The sequence below is a fragment of the Lissotriton helveticus genome, chromosome 8 (genome assembly GCF_964261635.1).
Source record: "Lissotriton helveticus chromosome 8, aLisHel1.1, whole genome shotgun sequence".
In the NCBI taxonomy this organism is placed as follows: Eukaryota; Metazoa; Chordata; class Amphibia; order Caudata; family Salamandridae; genus Lissotriton; species Lissotriton helveticus.
Window position 1 is genome coordinate 944058446 of NC_136069.1, and position 19839 is coordinate 944078284.

The window sequence follows — 19839 nt, forward strand, 5'->3', positions numbered from 1 at the left end:
CGATTGCCTGGACGACAGCATCGTCGACTATGATTCCAATTTCGTCTATGGGCCCGTAAACTCAAATTTTGCAATCTACACTACTTGAATTTCAGACACCAAAAATTTCTTCACTACCTCCAAGTCATCTGTTAGATGTGGAAGACACTGATAATGATGATGGCCCATTTGGGACTGCGCATATTCCTTCCAAACTAAATGTAAAGTGTAGGAAGAGGATGAAGACTGTTACAATGAGGAGCCAATACTATCAACGGTATCCAGTCCCTCATACACCATATCATCAATTTGGATACTGTGAACAGCCGAGGCAGCAACCTGCTCAACTGCCTCCATCCCTATTAGTGGACGTACAGAGTATGTTGGCGGATTACAAAAGGTGGTCTCCTCCTCAAGAGGACCGAACCACAGTGCCACCCCCTCCACCGGTAGCTCCCCTGACCCCACCACCCCTCCTGCCACACCCAGACTGACGCCACGTTCCATTATTCCTCTGCCTCCTAGAGAGGATCCTACCACCTCTGAAGAGCCTGAGGAAGGAGAAATCCATGATACCCCTCTGCATACGGATGAATGGGATGACTATGTAGTACCAACACTGTCCCCTCCTCCTACTCCTCGTCCTTTAGACTTGCCTCCGGAGGATATTGGAGGTTTCCATAACATAATGAACAGAGCTACAGCCAGATTCCACTTGCCTACAGTGGTAAAACAATCAGATTGCAGTCAGGTCAATACCTATCATAGATTATATTTGGCAAGAGGGTATTAAGGTAATGAAGACCCAGCCGCTCTGGTTTCAGTGCTACCAAGACTGGACAAAAAATACAGGGCACCGGAGGATTCCCCTGCATGTCTCACAGGTCACCCCAAACCGGACTCTGTCATCTCACAGGGAGCCCAAAGGAGATCAAAAAACCCATCTACTCCCATCATAACTTCACCGATAAAGAGGGTTACTGTTTAGACTCGATTGGAAAAAGATTTTCCTCACTGGCGGCAATCTGTCAGAGCTTGTAATGCATTGGCTGTCCTGGGCCGCTACGATAGGCAAATGTGGTTCGATATGGGAACATTGAGAGACCTTATTCCAGAGGAAAATAAGGAAGAGTTTAATAAGGTCCTTGCAGAGGGAGAACGTCCAACGGCCGAAATCAGAGACGGCGCTATGGATATAGCCACTACAAGCTTTCGCCAACTAGCTGGTGCAGCTGTTCTAAGATGCCAGGGGTGGCTAGGGGCAACATCCTTTCGCCCAGAAGTACAGTTAAAAAATGCTAGTCATAGCATACGATGGCGATAGCCTATTCGGCAGTCACATAGATGAAGCTCTTACAACAATAAAGAAAGATACGGACACTGCCAAATCGCTATGTACCTTTAGTACCTTAAAGTGCCCATTCGGGGAGCTTGAGGCCCAGGTTTCTCTGGATACAGAGGGAACTACCAACGTACCCAGACTTACCAATCCTACCAACCACAATATCGCCAAGGAAATCAACAACAATCCTACCGACAACCAGCGCCAGCTGGTTTCTCCAGACAGGGCTCCAGACGAAAGCCTGCGTCGCAAGCCCGCAACTCCGGTTGCAAGCAGTGATCTGAACAGGGTACCAGTTACGTATCTCCCTCCTTCCCAGCTGGTGAGAAGATTTCCAACCATATCCATCAGTGGCGCACTATCACATCAGACAAGTGGGTACTGGATCTCACCTCTTATGGCCACACGTTGGAATTTACCCAAATCCCTCCTAACACTCCGCCCAGGGTATCGCACCCCCTCGTCTTCCCTAACTCGAGAAAGAAGCAAAGATTATGCTCCAGAAAGGGGCAATAGCGAAAATCTCATTTCATCAGAGAAGGAAAGGTTTTTACTCCCGCTTCTTCCTTATTCGCATAAAATCTGGAGGTTGGAGACCTATCTTAGACCTCAAGAAAGTAAACAAATGCCTCAAAAGTCAAACATTCAGGATGGTCACGCTCTCCGACATCCTGCAATGCCTCAACAGCGGAGATTTCATTGGATCTAGAGGACGCCTATTTTCATGTTCCTATACATCCAAAGCACAGAAAATTCCTTTGATTCACAGTGGCTGGTACCCACTATCAATTCAGAGTCCTTCCCTCTGGCCTCAAATCGGCTCCACTAATTTTTACGAAGTTACTGGCTCCTCTGACTGCAGCCCTACGGAACAAGTGTCATCAAGTATTCCCATACTTAGACGATTGGCGGCTGAAAGCCCGGTCAGCTCGTCTAGTAAAGGCTGCCACAGATGATTGTTTAGATCTGCTCCTCAAATTAGGACTCTCGATAAATCATCAATCTCCCCGAGTCAGACAATTACATTCCTAGGGGCCAACTTGGACACCATTCAGAACAAAGCTTTCCTCTCCCAGGAAAGACAACAGCGGTGACCAGCTTTGACACTCAAACTTTCCAGAAAAAAGTATGCTTCTTAGCGAATAATCAAGTCGCTACTATGAATGCTCTCCTCACCAATCGACTAGCTACCACTAGCTCGTCTACATATGAGGCCTCTCCAAGAAGAACTTAAATGTCAATGGGTTCAAACCATGGGCTCTTTTTCGACGACGTGGTACCATCACCTCATGCATAAGAGGCATTCGAATAGTGGACACTAGAATCACATCTGTTCCAGGGCCTCTCATTTCTACCTGTGAATCCAAAATACATAGTGACAACAGATGCTTCTATGGAAGATTGAGGAAGGCATCTGCAAGACCTGCAGATTCAAGGAAAGTGGTCCTCGCCCCAAAGTCAAACGCATATAAACAGGTTGGAGTTGTAAGCCATTTTTCTCTCCCTTCAGGCTTTTCTCCCTTGAATACAGGGCTCATCGGTGTTGATTTGCATGGACTATGCAAGCATGTTTTACATCAATCAACAAAGGGGAGCTGGTTGACTCTTCACAGAATATCTCTAACAGTGGAGCATGTTCCACGACTTTGGAACACCTTGGCAGACGCTTTGAGCAGAACCAAAGACAGTTGCTATGAGTGGTAACTAGAACAGAACCAACTAGACAGGATATTTGCAGTCTGGGGAAAGCCAGCATTAGATCTGTGTGCGACCCAAATCAACTCTAAATGCTGATTCTTCACAAGCAGATTCTCTCTTCCAAACTCTCGGGGAATGCGCTGGTCAGGAATCTATGTATACGCTCCCCCCCCCCCCCCCCCCCCATTCCTCTGATACCTAGGGATCTCACGAAAATGAAATAGGAATACTGTCCCCTTCTTCAAATAGCCCCCAGGTGGCCCAGACAGCATTAGTACACAGAACTTCTCCTCTTCTCAGAAGCTCAGCCCATCTGCCTTCTACCAACACCAACACTGTTGAGCTGGAACCAGGGTCAGATATGTCATCTGGAGCCATCGAATCTGCAGTTACATGCGTGACTCCGGAATTCTTCGAATTTAAGGATCTGACCATTTCACAGGAATGGAAAGAAATAACCGCTAGATCCTGTGCTGACAGCACCAATAAGTCATACAGACTAAAATGGAAGCAATTTTGTCTAAATACCCATCCTTATGCCCATCAAGTATCATAAAACAATTTATGAAAGGACTGTTTTGAACTTTCCCACCTGTCCGAGCTCAACCCAGAGTGGCTTTTAAATGTAGTTCTATCACAACTACTGAAACAACCCTTTGAGCCCATCCATAAGGCAGATATAAAATATTTAACATGGAAAGTAGCTCTCCTATTATCCCTCCCATCAACAAGAAGGGTTCATGAAATACAAGCATTTACCACAGCGCATCCATTCCTGTGCTTCACGGACGAAATGGTAATTCTCAGGACAAATCCTAAATTCATCCCTATGGTTCCATCTCCGTTCCATTTGAACAAATCAGCCATTCTAAGAACTTTCTTCCCAAATCCACCTACTCCTGCAGAAAGAACGCTTCACTATTTATAGGTCAAAAGAGGACTTAAATTTCTATTACAAAGCACTAAAGCTGTACGCAAGTCAAATCAGCTACACGAGGTCTACCGACAAGACCGCCAGGGTGTTGCAGTTTCTAAAGCTCCTATCGCCAGATGGATAGCGAACACAATCCAGTTGTAGAAAGGGCTCACTAGCGCAGCACATCATAGCTTGCCTACTGCACTAACAGGACTGCAACACAATCCTACGCATCCCTCGAGAATAGGGGAATCCACTATCAAGGTAATAAATTGTCTTTCTACCCTAACTTTCCCCAGACTGGACAAGCTGCCCGCCAAGAGTTCCTCCATGTTAAGCCCCACCTGGCAAAAGCTGACTTAACATACGCCCTCCTTTATCCAGCCAAACTTCCCACCCTGCTAAATTGTAAGGAACACTACTTTACTGACCTCAAGTTTGCCACGAAATTCAGCAGCAAACAAGTCCAGAGGTTGGGCCCACACTGGGCCCATCACCCCTTTCATGGACTGGAGAGAGAGACCAGTCTTGCCATGCTGACCCCAGGATCGATTCTACCTACTTATATTTTTGTTGATCTCCTTTGGGACTAGGGGGATGAGGTTAATCAGCAAGTTGGGAAGGCTGCAGTCACTCCTAGCTGATCAAGACCTAATTTCTATGTGGCGTGCCAGGCAGTCCTGTCAAGGAGGTAACCAGTTTCACACCCTCGATGGACATGTGGTCACGTATAGATTAATGGCTGGTCACCAATGATATTTGTTCAGAAACATGGACTGTCAGACATTGTGCGCACCCACTGATGGGGCATGCACCTGTGGCCCTAAAGTTTACTGCGATCTGGGCCCAAGCCGTGCCTTTGCGTGGAGGCTACACCCCCTTCGCCCCCATCGTTTCTAAGGAACACCCTGTGCAGATCAGAAAAAGGTAACGATATTGCTTACTCCTATAAGCAGAACTCTGGCTCATTTTCATCTCCTGGAGACCTCTGGGAGGCATTTAAGGACATTTAAGGAAGGCATGCGAGGTATTAGCATATCCAAACAGGCTGGGGTACTCCTCCATATACGCAGGTGACTGCGAGAGCTAGAGGGTGAATTGTGAGATCTTGAACTTCAATACTTCCCTCACACCTCTAATGAGGTGGACAATGCACCGCTTTGTCGCTCATGACCAATCTGCCAGAAGTCAACTTCCCCCTGGAGATTCTATTGACACAGTCTAGTTCACGGTCACCAAAGAGCAGGAAGATGCTGCCTCTACTCCGTTGACCTGCCACTTGCCAAAACGCTGATACTGTCTCCAACCACGAAAAAGGCAATACGCCAGCGGACGACCCCTGGGCTGTGGAAGGTAGGTTACTTGTTACCGGTTATCCAATATTAGTATCTTTCATAGATTCACATGCTTGAAAGATTTCCCGTCGTCAAAGTGGGAGGCCCACGGTACATTCAATAAGGCAGTAATTAATAACTTCAATATGCTATCATGGAGGGAACCATGTATTCAATATAGCCTATCAACCTCCTTTTATAAAAAAAAGACCAAACTTAAAGTAAGAGTTACTTACCTTCGGTAACAATGTATGTGGTAGAGCAGATTCTAGCCACAGATTACTTAACGTAGAATTATCCCATGGCATAAGACTGCATGCGGAAACATTTCTTCCACAGTATCTCTACCGCACCAGGGGCAGCACCACGTGACTCCACCATGACGTCGTCCGCGGGCGTGACGTCAGCAAGGTCACATAAGCCCCACCCCGGCGCACCAACGTCCGTTTTCTTCGGAGAACTTTTCCACGCCACAGCGCGGAGCCATCACAAATAAAAACTGAGAGAAGATAGGAACAGTGTGCGAAAAAATCAGATAAACAAAAAGGAAAAAAGCAAATGGTAAGGACTAAGGGCCGAGGCACAGCCAAGAGACCCCAACTCAGAGGAGTCAGAAATTTAAGCAAGGAAAAGGGGGAGAGCGTGAGTAGGTCCCAAAGGTTTGGCATGCCGTCTGAGGCTTTGTGCTGTGGTGTTTCCGCCCTCTTTTGTCCGGCATTTTGGCCTGGTCCTCTGTCTGGTGTTCCTGGGGGAATAGGATTCCTGGTATTTTCCTGTGTCTGGCTGACGGCTTTAGTCCGCCCTACGTATTTCCCCTCTTATTTTCTGGTTGGTCGCACTTCTGTTCGTGGATCAGTTTATGTCCGAAACGGTCTCATTTTAGGGGTTGTTCTGGATTTCCCTAGCCTTTGCCTTCGCTTGGCGCTCGGCTTGGTCTGAGTGCTCGGTTTCATAGTACTTGCCGGCTGCGCCCGCCTGCTCTTTCTGGTCCACGTCCGGGGGGCCTTGGCATGGCCCTTGTGCTCCTGCCTCTTGTTCTGCTGGAGCTTTGCGAGACTACGTCTTTCTTCTCACGCCTTCTTTTCTTGACTGTGGAGACGTTTCTGCCTTGTCCGCTGACTCAAGGCTGTGGCCGGTTCAGCTGTCCCCTTCACTGTGTGTGTTTTCATGTTTGGGGCTTTGTCTCCATTTCTACCTCTTCTCCTTGGAGCCTTGGGGTGATTCTTTCTTCCTCGGTACTCCTCTGCCGTTGTCTGTCCCTCCAGGGCTTTCTGGCGGATGTCCCTGGTACCTTGGCTGGGCTTGGGGTGTCCTGGCCTCCCTTCGCCTCGTCCTTGCTTCCTTCTGCTTGTTGTGGGCTGGGCCGCCCTTCTTGTCCCCATTACACATCCCCTGCCAGGGCCCTGTGTTTCTTCTTACTGGGAGGCTCTCTCGCAGGCCCTCCTCCCTTCTGGGTATGGCTAGGATACCTATTGTACGTTAAGGAATCTGCGGCTAGTATTCTCTATCAGATGTACGAGTTACTTACCTTTAGAAACGATGTATCTGGTAGAGACGATTCTAGCCGCATATTCCTTCACGACCAGCCCTTCCTCCCCGGTCTGCGAGGACCTTCAGCTTGGTCTTCTGCACTCGCCTGCCTCCGGGTGGTTTTCCTTCTGCGAGTACCCACTCATTCACTTCCTCCCTAGTGCTTCGTTCTGTTTGTTTGATCCACTCCTTCCTTTCTGGTGATTGGTTGGTGGGTTCCTGGGTACTTCTGCGTCCCCGCACCCTGGTCTTCTAATGTGGGGCCGACTTACGCTCTTCCCCTTTTCCTTGCTTGAATTTCTGACTCCTCTGTAGTCTTCTGAGTTGGGGTCTCTTGGCTGTGCCTCGGCTCTTACCTCTTACAGGGGATGCGCCTCTCCTTGCTGGGGTTGTCTTGGGGTAATTTGTTGTTACTCTTCTGTTCTGGCCTTGTTGTCCTTCACTGTTTATGGACTGTGATTGCAGGCCTCTTTGTCTGCTGTGACATTTTTCTCATACTTATCTGCCCTCAGGGTGGATGTCGTATTTGCTTGCAGGGTTGCTTAGCAGTAGCTGTGCTCTGCTCTTCCCTTCTATGACTTTAGGTGCCACAGTGCCTGGCACTCTCTCGAATGGTGCTGTTCCTTACCATTTGCTTTTTTCCTTTCTGTTTATCAGATTTTTTCGCACACTGTTCCTATCTTCTCTCAGTTGTTGTTTGTGATGGCTCCGCGTTGTGGCACGGAAAAGTGCTCCGAAGAAAACTGACGGCGCGCCGGGGTGAGTCTTATGTGACCTTGCTGACGTCATGCCTTTGGACGACATCAGGGTGGAGTCACGTGGTACTGCCCCCAGGTGCGCAGAGATGCTGTGGAAGAAAATGTTTCGGATCCAGTCTTACGCCTAGGGCTAATTCTACGTTAAGGAATCTGCGGCTAGAATCGTCTCTACCACTCTACCAGATACATCGTTACCGAAGGTAAGTAACTCATACTTTAAGTTTGGTCCTTTTTTATAAAAGGAGGTTGATGGGCTATATTGAATACATGGTTCCCTCCATGATAGCCTATTGAAGTTATTAATTACTGCTTTATTAAATGTACCGTGGGACTCCCACTTCGACGACGGGAAATTATTCAAGCATGTGAATCTATGAAAGATACCAATATTGGATAACTGCAGTTACAGGTTAGTAACTTACCCTCCACAGCCCAGGGGTCGTCAGCTGGCGTATTGCCTTTTTTTCGTGGTTGGAGACTGTATCAGCGTTTTGGCAAGTGGCAGGTCAACGGAGTAGAGGTAGCACCTTCTTGCTCTTTGGTGACGGTGACCTGGACTGTGTCAACAGAATCTCCTGGGGAAGTTGACTTCTGGCAGAATGGTCCTGAACGACACGGATGTGCATTGTCCACCTCATCAGAGGTGTGTGGGAAGTATTGAAGTTCAAGATCTCACAATTCACTCTCTAGCTCTCGCAGTCACCTGCGTATATCGAGGAGTACCCCAGCCTGTTAGGATATGCTAATACCTTGTATGCTGTCCCTAAATGTACTTAAGTGCCTCCCAGAGGACTCCGGGAGAGGAAGATGAGCTAGAGATCTGCTTACAGAAGTAAGCAATATCGTTCCTACTTCTGATCTGCGCAGGGTGTTCTTAGAAACGATGGGGGCAAAGGGGGTGTGGCCTCCATGCTAAGGCACGGCTTGGGCCCGGATCGCAGTAAAATTTAGGGCTACAGGTGCATGGTCCATCAGTGGGTGCGCACAATGTCTGACAGTCCACGTTTTCGAGCAAATTTCTTTGGTGACCAGCCATTGATCTATATGTGACCACATGCCCATCGAGGGTGTGAAACTTGTTACCTCCTTGACAGGACTGCCTGGCACGCCACATAGCAATTGGGTCTTGATCAGCTAGGAGTGACTGCAGCCTTCCCAACTTGCTGATTAGCCTCATCCCCTTAGTCCCCAAGGAGATCAACAAAAAGATAAGTAGGTAGAATCGATCCTGGGGTCAGCATGGGAAGACTGGTCTCTCTCTCCAGTCCATGAAAGGGGTGATGGGCCCAGTGTGGGTCTTAGTTATAAAGGAGCAGATCGAGATGAAATCATTGTTATTGAGAGGACTGCTGAACTTGGTTTCTGCCTGTGATAAATGGGTGCCCAACCTCTGGGCTTTTTTGCTGCTGAATTTCATGGCAAGCTTGAGGTCAGTAAAGTAGTGTTCCTTACAATTTAGAAGGGTGTGAAGTTTGGCTGGATAAAGGAGTGCGTATGTTAAGTCAGCTTTTGCCAGGTGGGGCTTAACAGGGAGGAACTCTCGGCAGGCAGCTTGTCCAGTCTGGGGAAAGTTGGGCTAGAAAGACAATTTATTACCTTGATAATGGATTCCCCTATTCTCGAGCGATGCGTAGGATTGTGTTGCAGTCCTGTTAGTGCAGTAGGCAAGCTATTATGTGCTGTGCCAGTGAGCCCTTTCTACAGAGAACCACCGATGCCCAGCTGGGAGTTCAAGTAGGCCTTGGAGTACTTTTCTAGTGGTGCAAGGTGGAGAGCCACGTTCAATCCATTGGCCCACCCTCTCACTTCCCGGCCTGGGGGATCCACGAAGGACCGGGTGGGGAAGTAATCTTAAGGTGTCAATGGCAGCTCAAGTGCAGGATAATGAGCATATTATTAGCCGGGCTGGTAGAGCGTTAGAGTGGCGGTCATCTTGGAGCCTGACTCACGCCGTCCACCCAGGTACTAGTCTTAGCTCCTTGAAATGCATATAAACCTGTTCCTGGAGAAAGGGAAAAAAGGCTAGGGCTTTTCAAGACGGTCCCTGGCAGTAATGCCGTGAATAATAAATTACTGAACGTGTAACAAGAGGAGTGAATAGGAACAGAAGATGGAGAAATAGACATCAAAATCCAAGAATACATGTGTATAATGATATGGTGTAAAGACGGCCCTGATGACAGATTCTGACTGAACGCAATTTCCACTGGTAGAGAGAGGAAGAATTCTAATTTTAATAGGCTCACCACTTGTGGGCATAGGAGAATCGTGTGTGTTTGTAGTTTGTGTGTGTTCGCATTCGCTCGAGGGTAAGACTAAGGTTTGACCTGCTTCTCACTTGTATAGAAGCACCGAAAATGATTGTGCAGGGTTCGAACATTTTGCTTCCTATGGCCTTAGGAACAGGCAAGTCCAAGAAGAGCAGTAATGAGTGGTCAAGCTTGCCTACCACTACTATCTGTGGTATGTCAGTCTTCCGGGTCTTTGAAATGGCCAGGACTAATTCACTAACCTGGGAGGTTTGAAAACATTTACGTGCACCAGCCAGCAAGTCAGCTAACCCTACCCCAAGCCTCATAGCATGTAGAAGAGGGGCAAGATGGCTATTAATCGCGGTTTGTTTTTCTTGCAAGTGTGACTTCTGGTGGCTGCTTTTGTTTATGCTCATAGACTTACATCATCACTTTGCATTTGTAGGTCTTTTTTTATTTAACACTTTAAAAGTTGAAAACGTTGGTTTCTCCAATATGATTTTGACTATTTTTGGGGTTATTTTTCACATTTCTAATTTTTATGAAATTTAGTTTGGGAATTTTACTGTTGTTTTTGTGCGTCTTAAAAATGTAATGCTTATTTCTTTGAGGAAAACCTTCTCCCGCAAAAACGGCAGTAAGCTGTTAATTATCATCAATGAAAACACACATGATTATTGTTAAATGTACTTAGTATTTTTCTCCTTTGCGCATGGTGGATGGATGATTTACACCGTACAGTAAGAAGCATTTAATTGCTTGGAATTATGAATGTAAGAAAAATTGATGAATACAAATGAGTAACATAACTAAAGTTAATTTGGAACAGCTCAAAATCTACCACTGTTTGCGGTCCTGGCAAACTTGGCTTGATCAATAAAAGAGCCCACACTTTATTACTTTGAACAGGGACAGACTTTTCATATCAAAACTGTAGCTCTACTCCTCTTCTACTAAAACTTCTAAATGTCTGGTGTATGTAGACCTAGAAAAATACCCCAAATTTTGTTGAATGTCCAAAGGTTTCAGAACACTAAACAGCATATTAAAGGTATTCATTGTGTTATTGTGTGTTTGTGTGATATCCTAGCTGCCGGGCACCAGGGATTTTGCATTCCATCGTTATAATTTTTTTGCTTCTTATTTAACAGGCACTGTGGCAGAAGGAGCTCCAATTATTCCAATCTCTGCTCAGCTGAAGTACAACATTGAAGTAGTCTGTGAATATATAGTGAAAAAAATTCCTGTGCCTCTCAGAGATTTCACGTCAGAGCCACGACTTATTGGTAAGGCGGCCAGGAAATGTGTTTTGTACCATGCAAAGTAACACATGCTATCATTTTAGGTGGATTCTGCATAGCCATAATTTTACTGATTTCTTCAAAGAGAGCAGGCTAACTTGCTTACATATTTACTCTAGATCTGTTAGTTATTTCTTTTAAAATGTGTGCTCAGTCTCTAAAATTTTGAAAGCGCAAGCCTGTGAAAGTCATTCTAAAGCCGTACCAGCACCTCTCTTGATGGGTATCTAAAGAAGGCAGTAGGCATTATTAATAAAGAAATGAGTTAGCTGAATGTAGTTTGTCACATTCTTCACCTCCTTTTACATTTCCCCATGCACTTCTGGCTTCACCAGTGCGGTCAACTGCCAATACAAGAGATACATCTACCTATTCAAATTTGGGGACAGGCGCTTTAAAACCCCTCCTCTGCTCCCCTTCCTTGACCAGTTAACCCCATTGTATGGATGCTATTTCTAGCACTTTGCCCTCTATACCAGAGTCCACTTCTGCTGCGTCGGCAGGAAAGTCTACTTAATGGTATGCTTGCAAATCAACCGAGTGTGGCCTTGTTTGTGCAGATGAGAGCCAAACTTATTCAATTGGGTTGGATATGGGGGAAGGGAGGTTGGGCTTGTGTGGGGGTATTCAAGATAGTGGGGGCAGCTCCGGCCAATGAAGCAAACTCAATGTCGGTCAATTTGCCTCCTGATACATGTCCATATATAATTGTACCAGCACACAAAGCTCAAAAACGTAAACCATTTTTAAAACAGTTTCTGATTCCACACATTAATGATGGGGTGGGGGGAATAACATACGAACTAGGCTTAAAGGAGTCACACATAAGGTAATTTTGTGTTTAATGGTATTAATAAATATTGTTTGACACAGTTATGCGCATATTCTATGGTTAAAGTGGTTATGTAAACTCCCTTAGCAAAATATAATGGAAAACATATATATATATATATATATATATATATATATATATATATATATATATATATATATTTTTTTTTTTCGAGGCATATGAGCTGCAGTTCTTTGGAAGTCACTAGATGAGTGACTCCTCCTTTGGATCACATTGCGCATGGGCATCGGCTCCATCCTCAGAGTGTTTTTTTCCGCCATCGGGCTCGGATGTGTTTCCTGCGCTACGGTTTGGAACCAAGTTTTCTTTCGGCTCGCAATCCTTCACCCGTTTCGAGGGTATTGTCTCGAACGCGTTTCCCTCTCGACGCGAGTCTCGACAACTTAGAAGTCTTCAATTCCGGTCGTCGATGAAGGCCTTCGGGCCTACCTAGGCCTTATCTTCTGGCTCATGGAAAGGACGCCATTCAAGAAGTATCCTCAATGTGGTTCGAAGTTTCCCCACACCGATCTCCGTGAGGTGTGCAACCTTTGCCTCTCACCAGGGCACGTGGCCAGGGACTGTTCAGCTTGCGCCTCCTTCCGCTCCCAAAAGACAATTCGGGACCGACGAGCTCGACGGAACATGGCTCGCTCATCAGCTTCTATCCCCGACGACCTCTTTCAAGAGGGCGTCAACGTGCTAGAACCACAGCGGGCCGAAGAAGGCGTCCGCTACTTCGAAGCAGAGGACTCAGACGTTGAGGACATCACTCCGGCTCAGCGGGTCGGTCGTAAGTACACACGTCGACCCAGACCCTTCCTCGACACCCTCCAAAAAGGCTTCGGTCACACCCTCGCCTTCTAGCTGGAAACACAGAGAGAGACTTCTTCCCATGGCCCGCCTTCGGGCTCGGTAATTTTGCATTTGTCACCCCGAGTGGGACGGGTATGCTCAGACGTGAGTCCCGTGCTCTCCATGCCACTGGAATCAAGCTATCCTGGCTGATGAAGGCTGATAGCCAGAAACCGGTCCTAGGATGCTTGATTCCAGTCCAGGGAAGACATGGCTTGGCAGTTCGGGCTGGACTGTTCCCATGAGGCACAGGGTCAAGACTGATTTGCATATGGGCATGTCTGAACTGGGATGGTGTGGTGAGCAAAATACTGATGGATTACACCCAGGTCTGTGACTGGGGGTGAATGTTTTGCCATTGTGCAACATTCCGTCCATCAATTGTTTGTTTTGAATCGGTAAAGAAGCCTACTAAGCCTTCAGGCGACTCGGGCTCGAGTCAGCCTACCCCCAGTGCCGACACATACCTACCGGCACCGAAAAGAAGCCATCCTCTTCATCTGTGGTAAATAAATAAATAATACCCTATTTTTGACTAGGCATAAATCATAACAGATAGCTCAATAAAATAAGAGTCAAGATTCGAGGTAGTAGGAGTTTCTGCAGGTTTATTACAGCATAAAGGACAGGATCAGGACAACCTGCATAGGATGACCCAGCAGCTGCTGGGGCCGGGTCTGGGATGAGCGCGCTAACTTTTCATAACAAAACACGAGCATTTATACATAGCGCGAACACATAGCATTACATTGCAGTAGGCGTAGCAGTGGGTGGAACAGAAGGCGTGACGCGTAGCAGTCGCGAAAGATAACAGTAAAAGTAGGTGTAACTGGGCGTATACATAGACATGTGATGCAAACGTAACAGAATATGTCATGAATGGGGCGGAAACATAGGAGGGGGCTACCTAAGGAGCCGGGACCTCTAACCTAATGGTGCGCGTAAACTGGCAATGACGTATTACTAGGAGAAGCTGGGGGCTATGAACTCTGTGCTAGGAGCAGAGACTAGAGTCTGGAGGGTCGGAGCGACATGTACCTAAACCCTATCTGGTATCTGATGTTTAGGGAACGTGTTGATATAAACTAGAAGTCATGAGGGGAAAAGCTAACTTGATTCTAAGACTGGACCATGCATTATTCTACATGTAGTGCGTGATGAAGAATACTAAATGACCATTAAATACAGTATTTCTCTAACGTGGAGCCGCATAGGCTAGACAATGACGGAAACTATTGATGCAGTTCAGTAGCTTAGGAATGCAGAGAAGGAGGACTGAACTGATAGCTGGAACTATAACATACTCTTGGCAGACTCAGAGGCAGAGCCGAGCTGCATCGGGCACTGCGAGGCAGGAAGTAGGTGAAAGGTCGAGGATACAGGTGGGGGCTGTATCGAGGCTTCAGGAGACAGGAGCTGAATCTGTGGTCCGGGCCCTGTTGAGGCCTGGAAACGGGGACTTTATAATGAAATAACGTGCACACTGGGAAACGTGGCAACGTAGCTTTACATAGGCCTGATAATCGTATTATTCACGAGGACTGGAAACTGACATACTAGAGGTGGACACAACTGTAATTGCGTCATTAATCGGACATGGGGAATAACATATGCATATTGGTCATGCACACATAACATATGATGGATGACACGTAGGGACACAGAACATGGCAAAATTTACTTTTCCACATTCCCTCCTTGTCACTACGTTTCATCAGGAAACATCAATATTCATGATACCATCTATCATTTCATATAGTATCATTTGCTCGTCTCGAATTGTCTTGGAACGAGATTTAGAACGGGGCTTGGGACTAAGAATACAAGAGGTAGCACAAATGCCGCAAATCGCAGGGCCACATTGTATACAGAGGCAGCAGCTAAATATGATCGCTACTGCAATACTTAGAAAGGACAGGACTTTCCATCCCCAGGCGGAAATTATATTCCAGAACCAACCGGACCATGTCCAGGTGCCTGGATCTTGGTGTAACAGATGGGCAATTTTATGGAGTCTGGTTATAGCTGAATAAACAGACGGCGCGTTATTTGGAATGAAAATGCAACAACTAGATCCGATGAGTCTACAGGCCCCGCCCCTATCGGCCAGTATGACGTCAAGGACGAGACGATTCTGTAAAACGACAATTCTCATAAAGGATTGTTCTTCGGTTAAATTACCTAGAGCGGAGGCAGTCTCATCTACTACTGCTTCAAGGGTTCTTGTTAACCTGCGGATTAGCTTACTATTTACAACTGTGCCTAAATAATGGAACACACCCTTATCAATATCAATGAATTGCTCTGCAGCAGTTTCAGTATAATCGACAATCGGGAGATTTCTCTTGTGTCTAGTGTGTACTAGGAAGGAATTCCTATGGTAGTCAGGTGGGGCTAGAAAAACAGGTGGCAGTAGGAAGGCAATGTAACAGGTTCCCTCCCAATCGAGGGGCAGACGAACATATGCGGTTTGACCACAAACAAAATAAGAATGACGTGAAGCTTTGAAAATAGATTTCCCACTGTCACTATACTTGATAACAGTAGTACAATCACTATGTCCTACATGTACAGAACCATGACTACGGACACATAATTCGCCTTTGACTGGTAGTACTGAAATAGCAGGTGAGTCTGGAGTAGTATCAGACTGAACATTCAGGACCATGAAATTCGACGAATAATTACCTAAATTATACACTTCATTTTCTAGATCTAAACCTGTTCGGTGAGGGAGACCTTGCTTGTCTGGAAAACATGTGCTGTTAAGAAAAGACATATCTGTTGAGGATGACGTTAACGTGGACCATGCTCCACACGAACCATTATGTGAGAATGGATAAGGAAAGAGTGGCAGAACTCCCTTCGGTGTCTGGAAAGGGGGGAGTCGACCACACACCCAACAATTAGTGGCATTGCTGGTCTGGTGTGAATAATGTAACATACGGATAAATGTGTTGTTACGCATAGCGAGGCGGTATGAATATTCGTGAGGAGGCAGATCACTAAACGTGTGCTCTACTGTAGCATTAGCAGACTTATTTACATGAGGAACTGGAAAATACAGGAAAAATGCGTAGCTGGTGCAGGAAATCATAATGCTGATGAATAATATGAAACTTAGAAAAACGATACATTGAATTGAGTTTTGACTGACTCTCTCACTATGGGGGTCTATTTTATACATGTCAGAAACAGTCTAACCGTTTCACCTAGGGGAGGACTTATACAATCAAACTGACTGACTTATTTTACTAGACCGGAGCTTTAACTTATACTCCTGTTGCGGAGTTTTCTCTATCAGGGAAGGGGTTGTAACAATGTCTTTTGCGGGACAGTCCTTAAGAGCAATGTCTTGGCAGTCTTTAAAGTCCTGGGACTCCTTGGAAATGTTTTTAGAAACGGGTTTCAATCCATTGAAAAGTTTTACATGAGAAAGGTGGACCCACCCCTTCCTGCCTTCCAGCTTGACGGCAGTACGGGTGGTCAAAAGGACCTGACGTGGCTCCTTCCAACGAGGTTCCAGCGGACTTGATCTGTCAAAATTCCGGACCATCACAAGGGAACCTGGAACGATTTCATGCGGTGCCACCTCGGTATTGTCTGGAAATGCGGCAGCAACCTGTGAACGACATGAGTTGAGGGCAGACATCAAGGAAGCTAGGTAATCTGTCAACATATTACATGAAACATCGGTAATACTTCGGGGTCTAGGAGTACCCCACATGTTAGGGGGGCGGCCGAATACGACCTCATACGGGGACAGACCTGATCTGGAATGTGCGACCATGCGCATATAAAATAGAGCAACTGGCAGAGCTACTAGCCAGTCCACACCTTTTTCTTTACAGACTTTTGCAATACGGATTTTCAGGGTCTGATTATGTCTCTCGACTAGACCGGCTGCTTCAGGATGGCGTACACAATGGAACTTCCACTGGTACCCTAACAACAGGGAAACATGCTTCATTAACTCTGAGGAGAATGGCTGACCGTTATCAGAATATACGACTCTAGGGAGTCCATATCTAGGGAAGAATTCACGAACCAACTGCTTGGCAGTGGTCGCGGCTGTGTAATCTGGGACTGGATATGCTTCTGTCCACCTGGACAAAGCGCATACAACTACAAGGACATACTTGAAACCTCGACATCGCTCCATCTGAATATAATCCATCTGGAGGACCTCAAAAGGGTGGTCAGGGGGCTGGAAACCACCTTGTTCCACCGGGACACTTTTACCTGGATTAAACTGACAACATATCATACAGGTACGGACTTTCTGTTTGGCTGCAGCTCGTAAATGCTTGTTGAACCAAATGTTCTGGATACTGTCTAACATAGCTTTTTCTCCTAAATGTGCTGGACTATGTGCGGTATTAATAATGACTTGAACCATAGAGTCGGGGAGAAACCATGTGGCTCTACCCTTTGTTAACCATCCTTGATCTGTCTGGACCCCTCCTTGTTCGGACCATTTCTTGATTTCATCGGGAGTAGCATGTAACTGGATATCTATGACATCTTGTGTAGGGTCCTTAACTGTCATGCATGTAGTCGGATCTGGAGTATGTGTCTGATTAACTGGAATGTCTGGAGTCTGTGCTGTAAGCTTGGCTGTGCGGTCTGCTAGATCGTTACCTTGGGAAACAATGTCAGTAACTTTCGTATGTGCTTTGCACTTCATGATAGCAATCGATGTCGGTAAATGTATGGCATCTAACAGAGCTTGAATAAGGAAACCATGCTGAATCTTGGTTCCATGAGAAGTCATGAAACCTCTCTCCTGCCAGAGCACTCCGAAGTCGTGTACAACTCCAAATGCGTAGCGTGAATCTGTGTAAACATTAACTTTCAGGTTCTTGGCATGTATACAGGCTTGTGTCAGAGCAACTAGCTCTGCTGCTTGAGCGGACAGGGTATCAATACGGTGTGTTTCAATAACTTCGGTGTCAGTAGTCACTGCATACGCGGCGACTAGTTCTCCTGTACTAGTTCTCATACATGAACCATCCACATAAAGTGTCAGGTCAGGGTCAGGTAACGGAATGTCTGTCAGGTCTTGTCTTGGCTTTGTCGTAATGTTAACTACTTCCACACAGTCGTGTGTGGCTGGATTTGAACTAACTGATGGTAACAGTGTAGCAGGATTCAGGATGTTGCAGCGTCTAATTTCTATGTGTGGCTGGAACAGTGTCAATTCATAAACTGTTAAACGTGCAATTGTCAAGTGCTGTGTTTGTGTTCGGTTTAAAAGAACTTCCACGGAGTGGGGGACTTGTACTGTCAGGGGGTGTCCTAAAACTATGGAATCACTTTGTCTGATAGCTAGTGCTGTGGCTGCAACTGACTTGAGGCACGCAGGCAACGCCTGGGCGACTGGATCTAATGTGCTCGAAAAATAAGCACAGGGCTTGTATTGTCCTGCTTGATCTTGTGTGAGAACAGATAATGCTGTACCTTCGCGTTCAGTGACGAAAAGTGTAAAAGGCTTACTGTAGTTCGGTGTAGCTAAAACTGGAGCTTGACATAGAGCTTTCTTTAACTCATTGAAACTAAGTGTATGGTCAGATGTCCAAGGGAGGACAGTCGATACGGCTGCCTCCTGTGTCGTTAACTGTATCAGTGGCTTGGCTAGAAATGCATACTGGGGAATCCATTGTCTGCAATAAGAAGTGAGGCCGATAAAGGCACGCACCTCCTTCTGGGTTCTGGGCTGGGGAAGACTCGCTATTAACTGGATACGGTCTGGTGTCAACTGCCTACCCCTCTTGGACAGTAAGTGTCCTAAGTAGACCACTTGCTGGACACAGAATTGAAGCTTCGAAGGTGACACCTTGTGCCCCATCTCGGCTAGGAAATACAGAACTGTAAGGGATGCTCGCTCGCATGCACGTTCAGAACGGGCTGTGATCAGTAGATCATCGACATACTGGAGCAGGGCAGTGTCAGTTGGCCTGTGAATATTGTCTAGTTGTCTCTTGAGTGCTTGACTGTAAATACTAGGACTTTCTGTGAAACCTTGAGGAGCGCGTGTAAACATATAGCTCCTTCCATTTAAACAAAATCCGAAAAGAAACTGGCTGTCTGGATGAATTGGAACACTAAAAAATGCATTCTTGAGGTCTATGACAGTGAAGAACATGGCTTCGGAATCAATAGCAGTTAACAGGGATGAAATGTCTGGGACAACTGGATACTGCGGAATAATACATTTGTTAAGCTCCCGTAAATCAATCACTAAACGATATACTGGGGGTGCATTTGGATCAGTACGTTTCATGACTGGAATGATCGGAGAATTGCATACATTGGAGTCAGTTTCTACAACTACTCCTTGAACAATGAGCTCGTCAATAATTTTGGATAAGGCTGCTACAGCCTCAGGTGGCAATCTGTACTGCCTGATTCGTGGTAACACTACACCTGGCTTGAGAGTCACACGATGGGGTGTGATTTGCATGTAACCTACATCTGTTGGACCTTGTGCCCATAGATGCTGCGGAACATTAGACAGTCTTGAATCAAAATCTCGTAATACATAGTGACCCTTAAAGTCACGTAGGAACAGACGTATTCCCTCTGGGGAACAGCAAATAACTGCACCTAATTCTTTCAGTGTCTTAATGCCTAATAGATTTTCTGGGCATGACTTAGTAAGTAACAGATCAGTAGTGCGGGACAATGGACCTACTTCTAGAGTGACTGGCTTTGAGATCTCATTAACTATTGGTTTTCCTGAAAATCCAAGGGAAACATTTCTTGAGCCTGAGAGCGGAGCCCCTGGAACTTCGGCGTGACTAATTGTGGTCCTACTTGCCCCTGTATCAATCAAAAACTTTCTGTCTTTCCCTAATACTTGACTGTGAACATAGGGACCTTCTTGATCTACAGGTATCTCGATGAGAGGCAAGCCTACCTCCCTCTCTAGGCTGTTTCATGAATATGGCTGATACTCTGGATACTCAGACTGTGCATACTGGTACATCTGCGATGTGACATGCTGTGTTGCAGCAATAGGCTGCGGTACTGTAACTGTCTG

General features: G+C 46.2%; 1 protein-coding gene across 1 annotated transcript in view; it reads left to right on the forward strand.

The window, feature by feature from the left end:
* The window catches only part of EIF2S3 (eukaryotic translation initiation factor 2 subunit gamma), a 489947-nt gene that overhangs the window by 167885 nt on the left and 302223 nt on the right, over positions 1 to 19839 (forward strand). The window contains exon 7 of the mRNA XM_078657789.1: positions 10961 to 11095. Within this exon, the coding sequence (XP_078513915.1) occupies positions 10961 to 11095 (135 nt within the window). The remainder of the gene's footprint in view (positions 1 to 10960; positions 11096 to 19839) is intronic.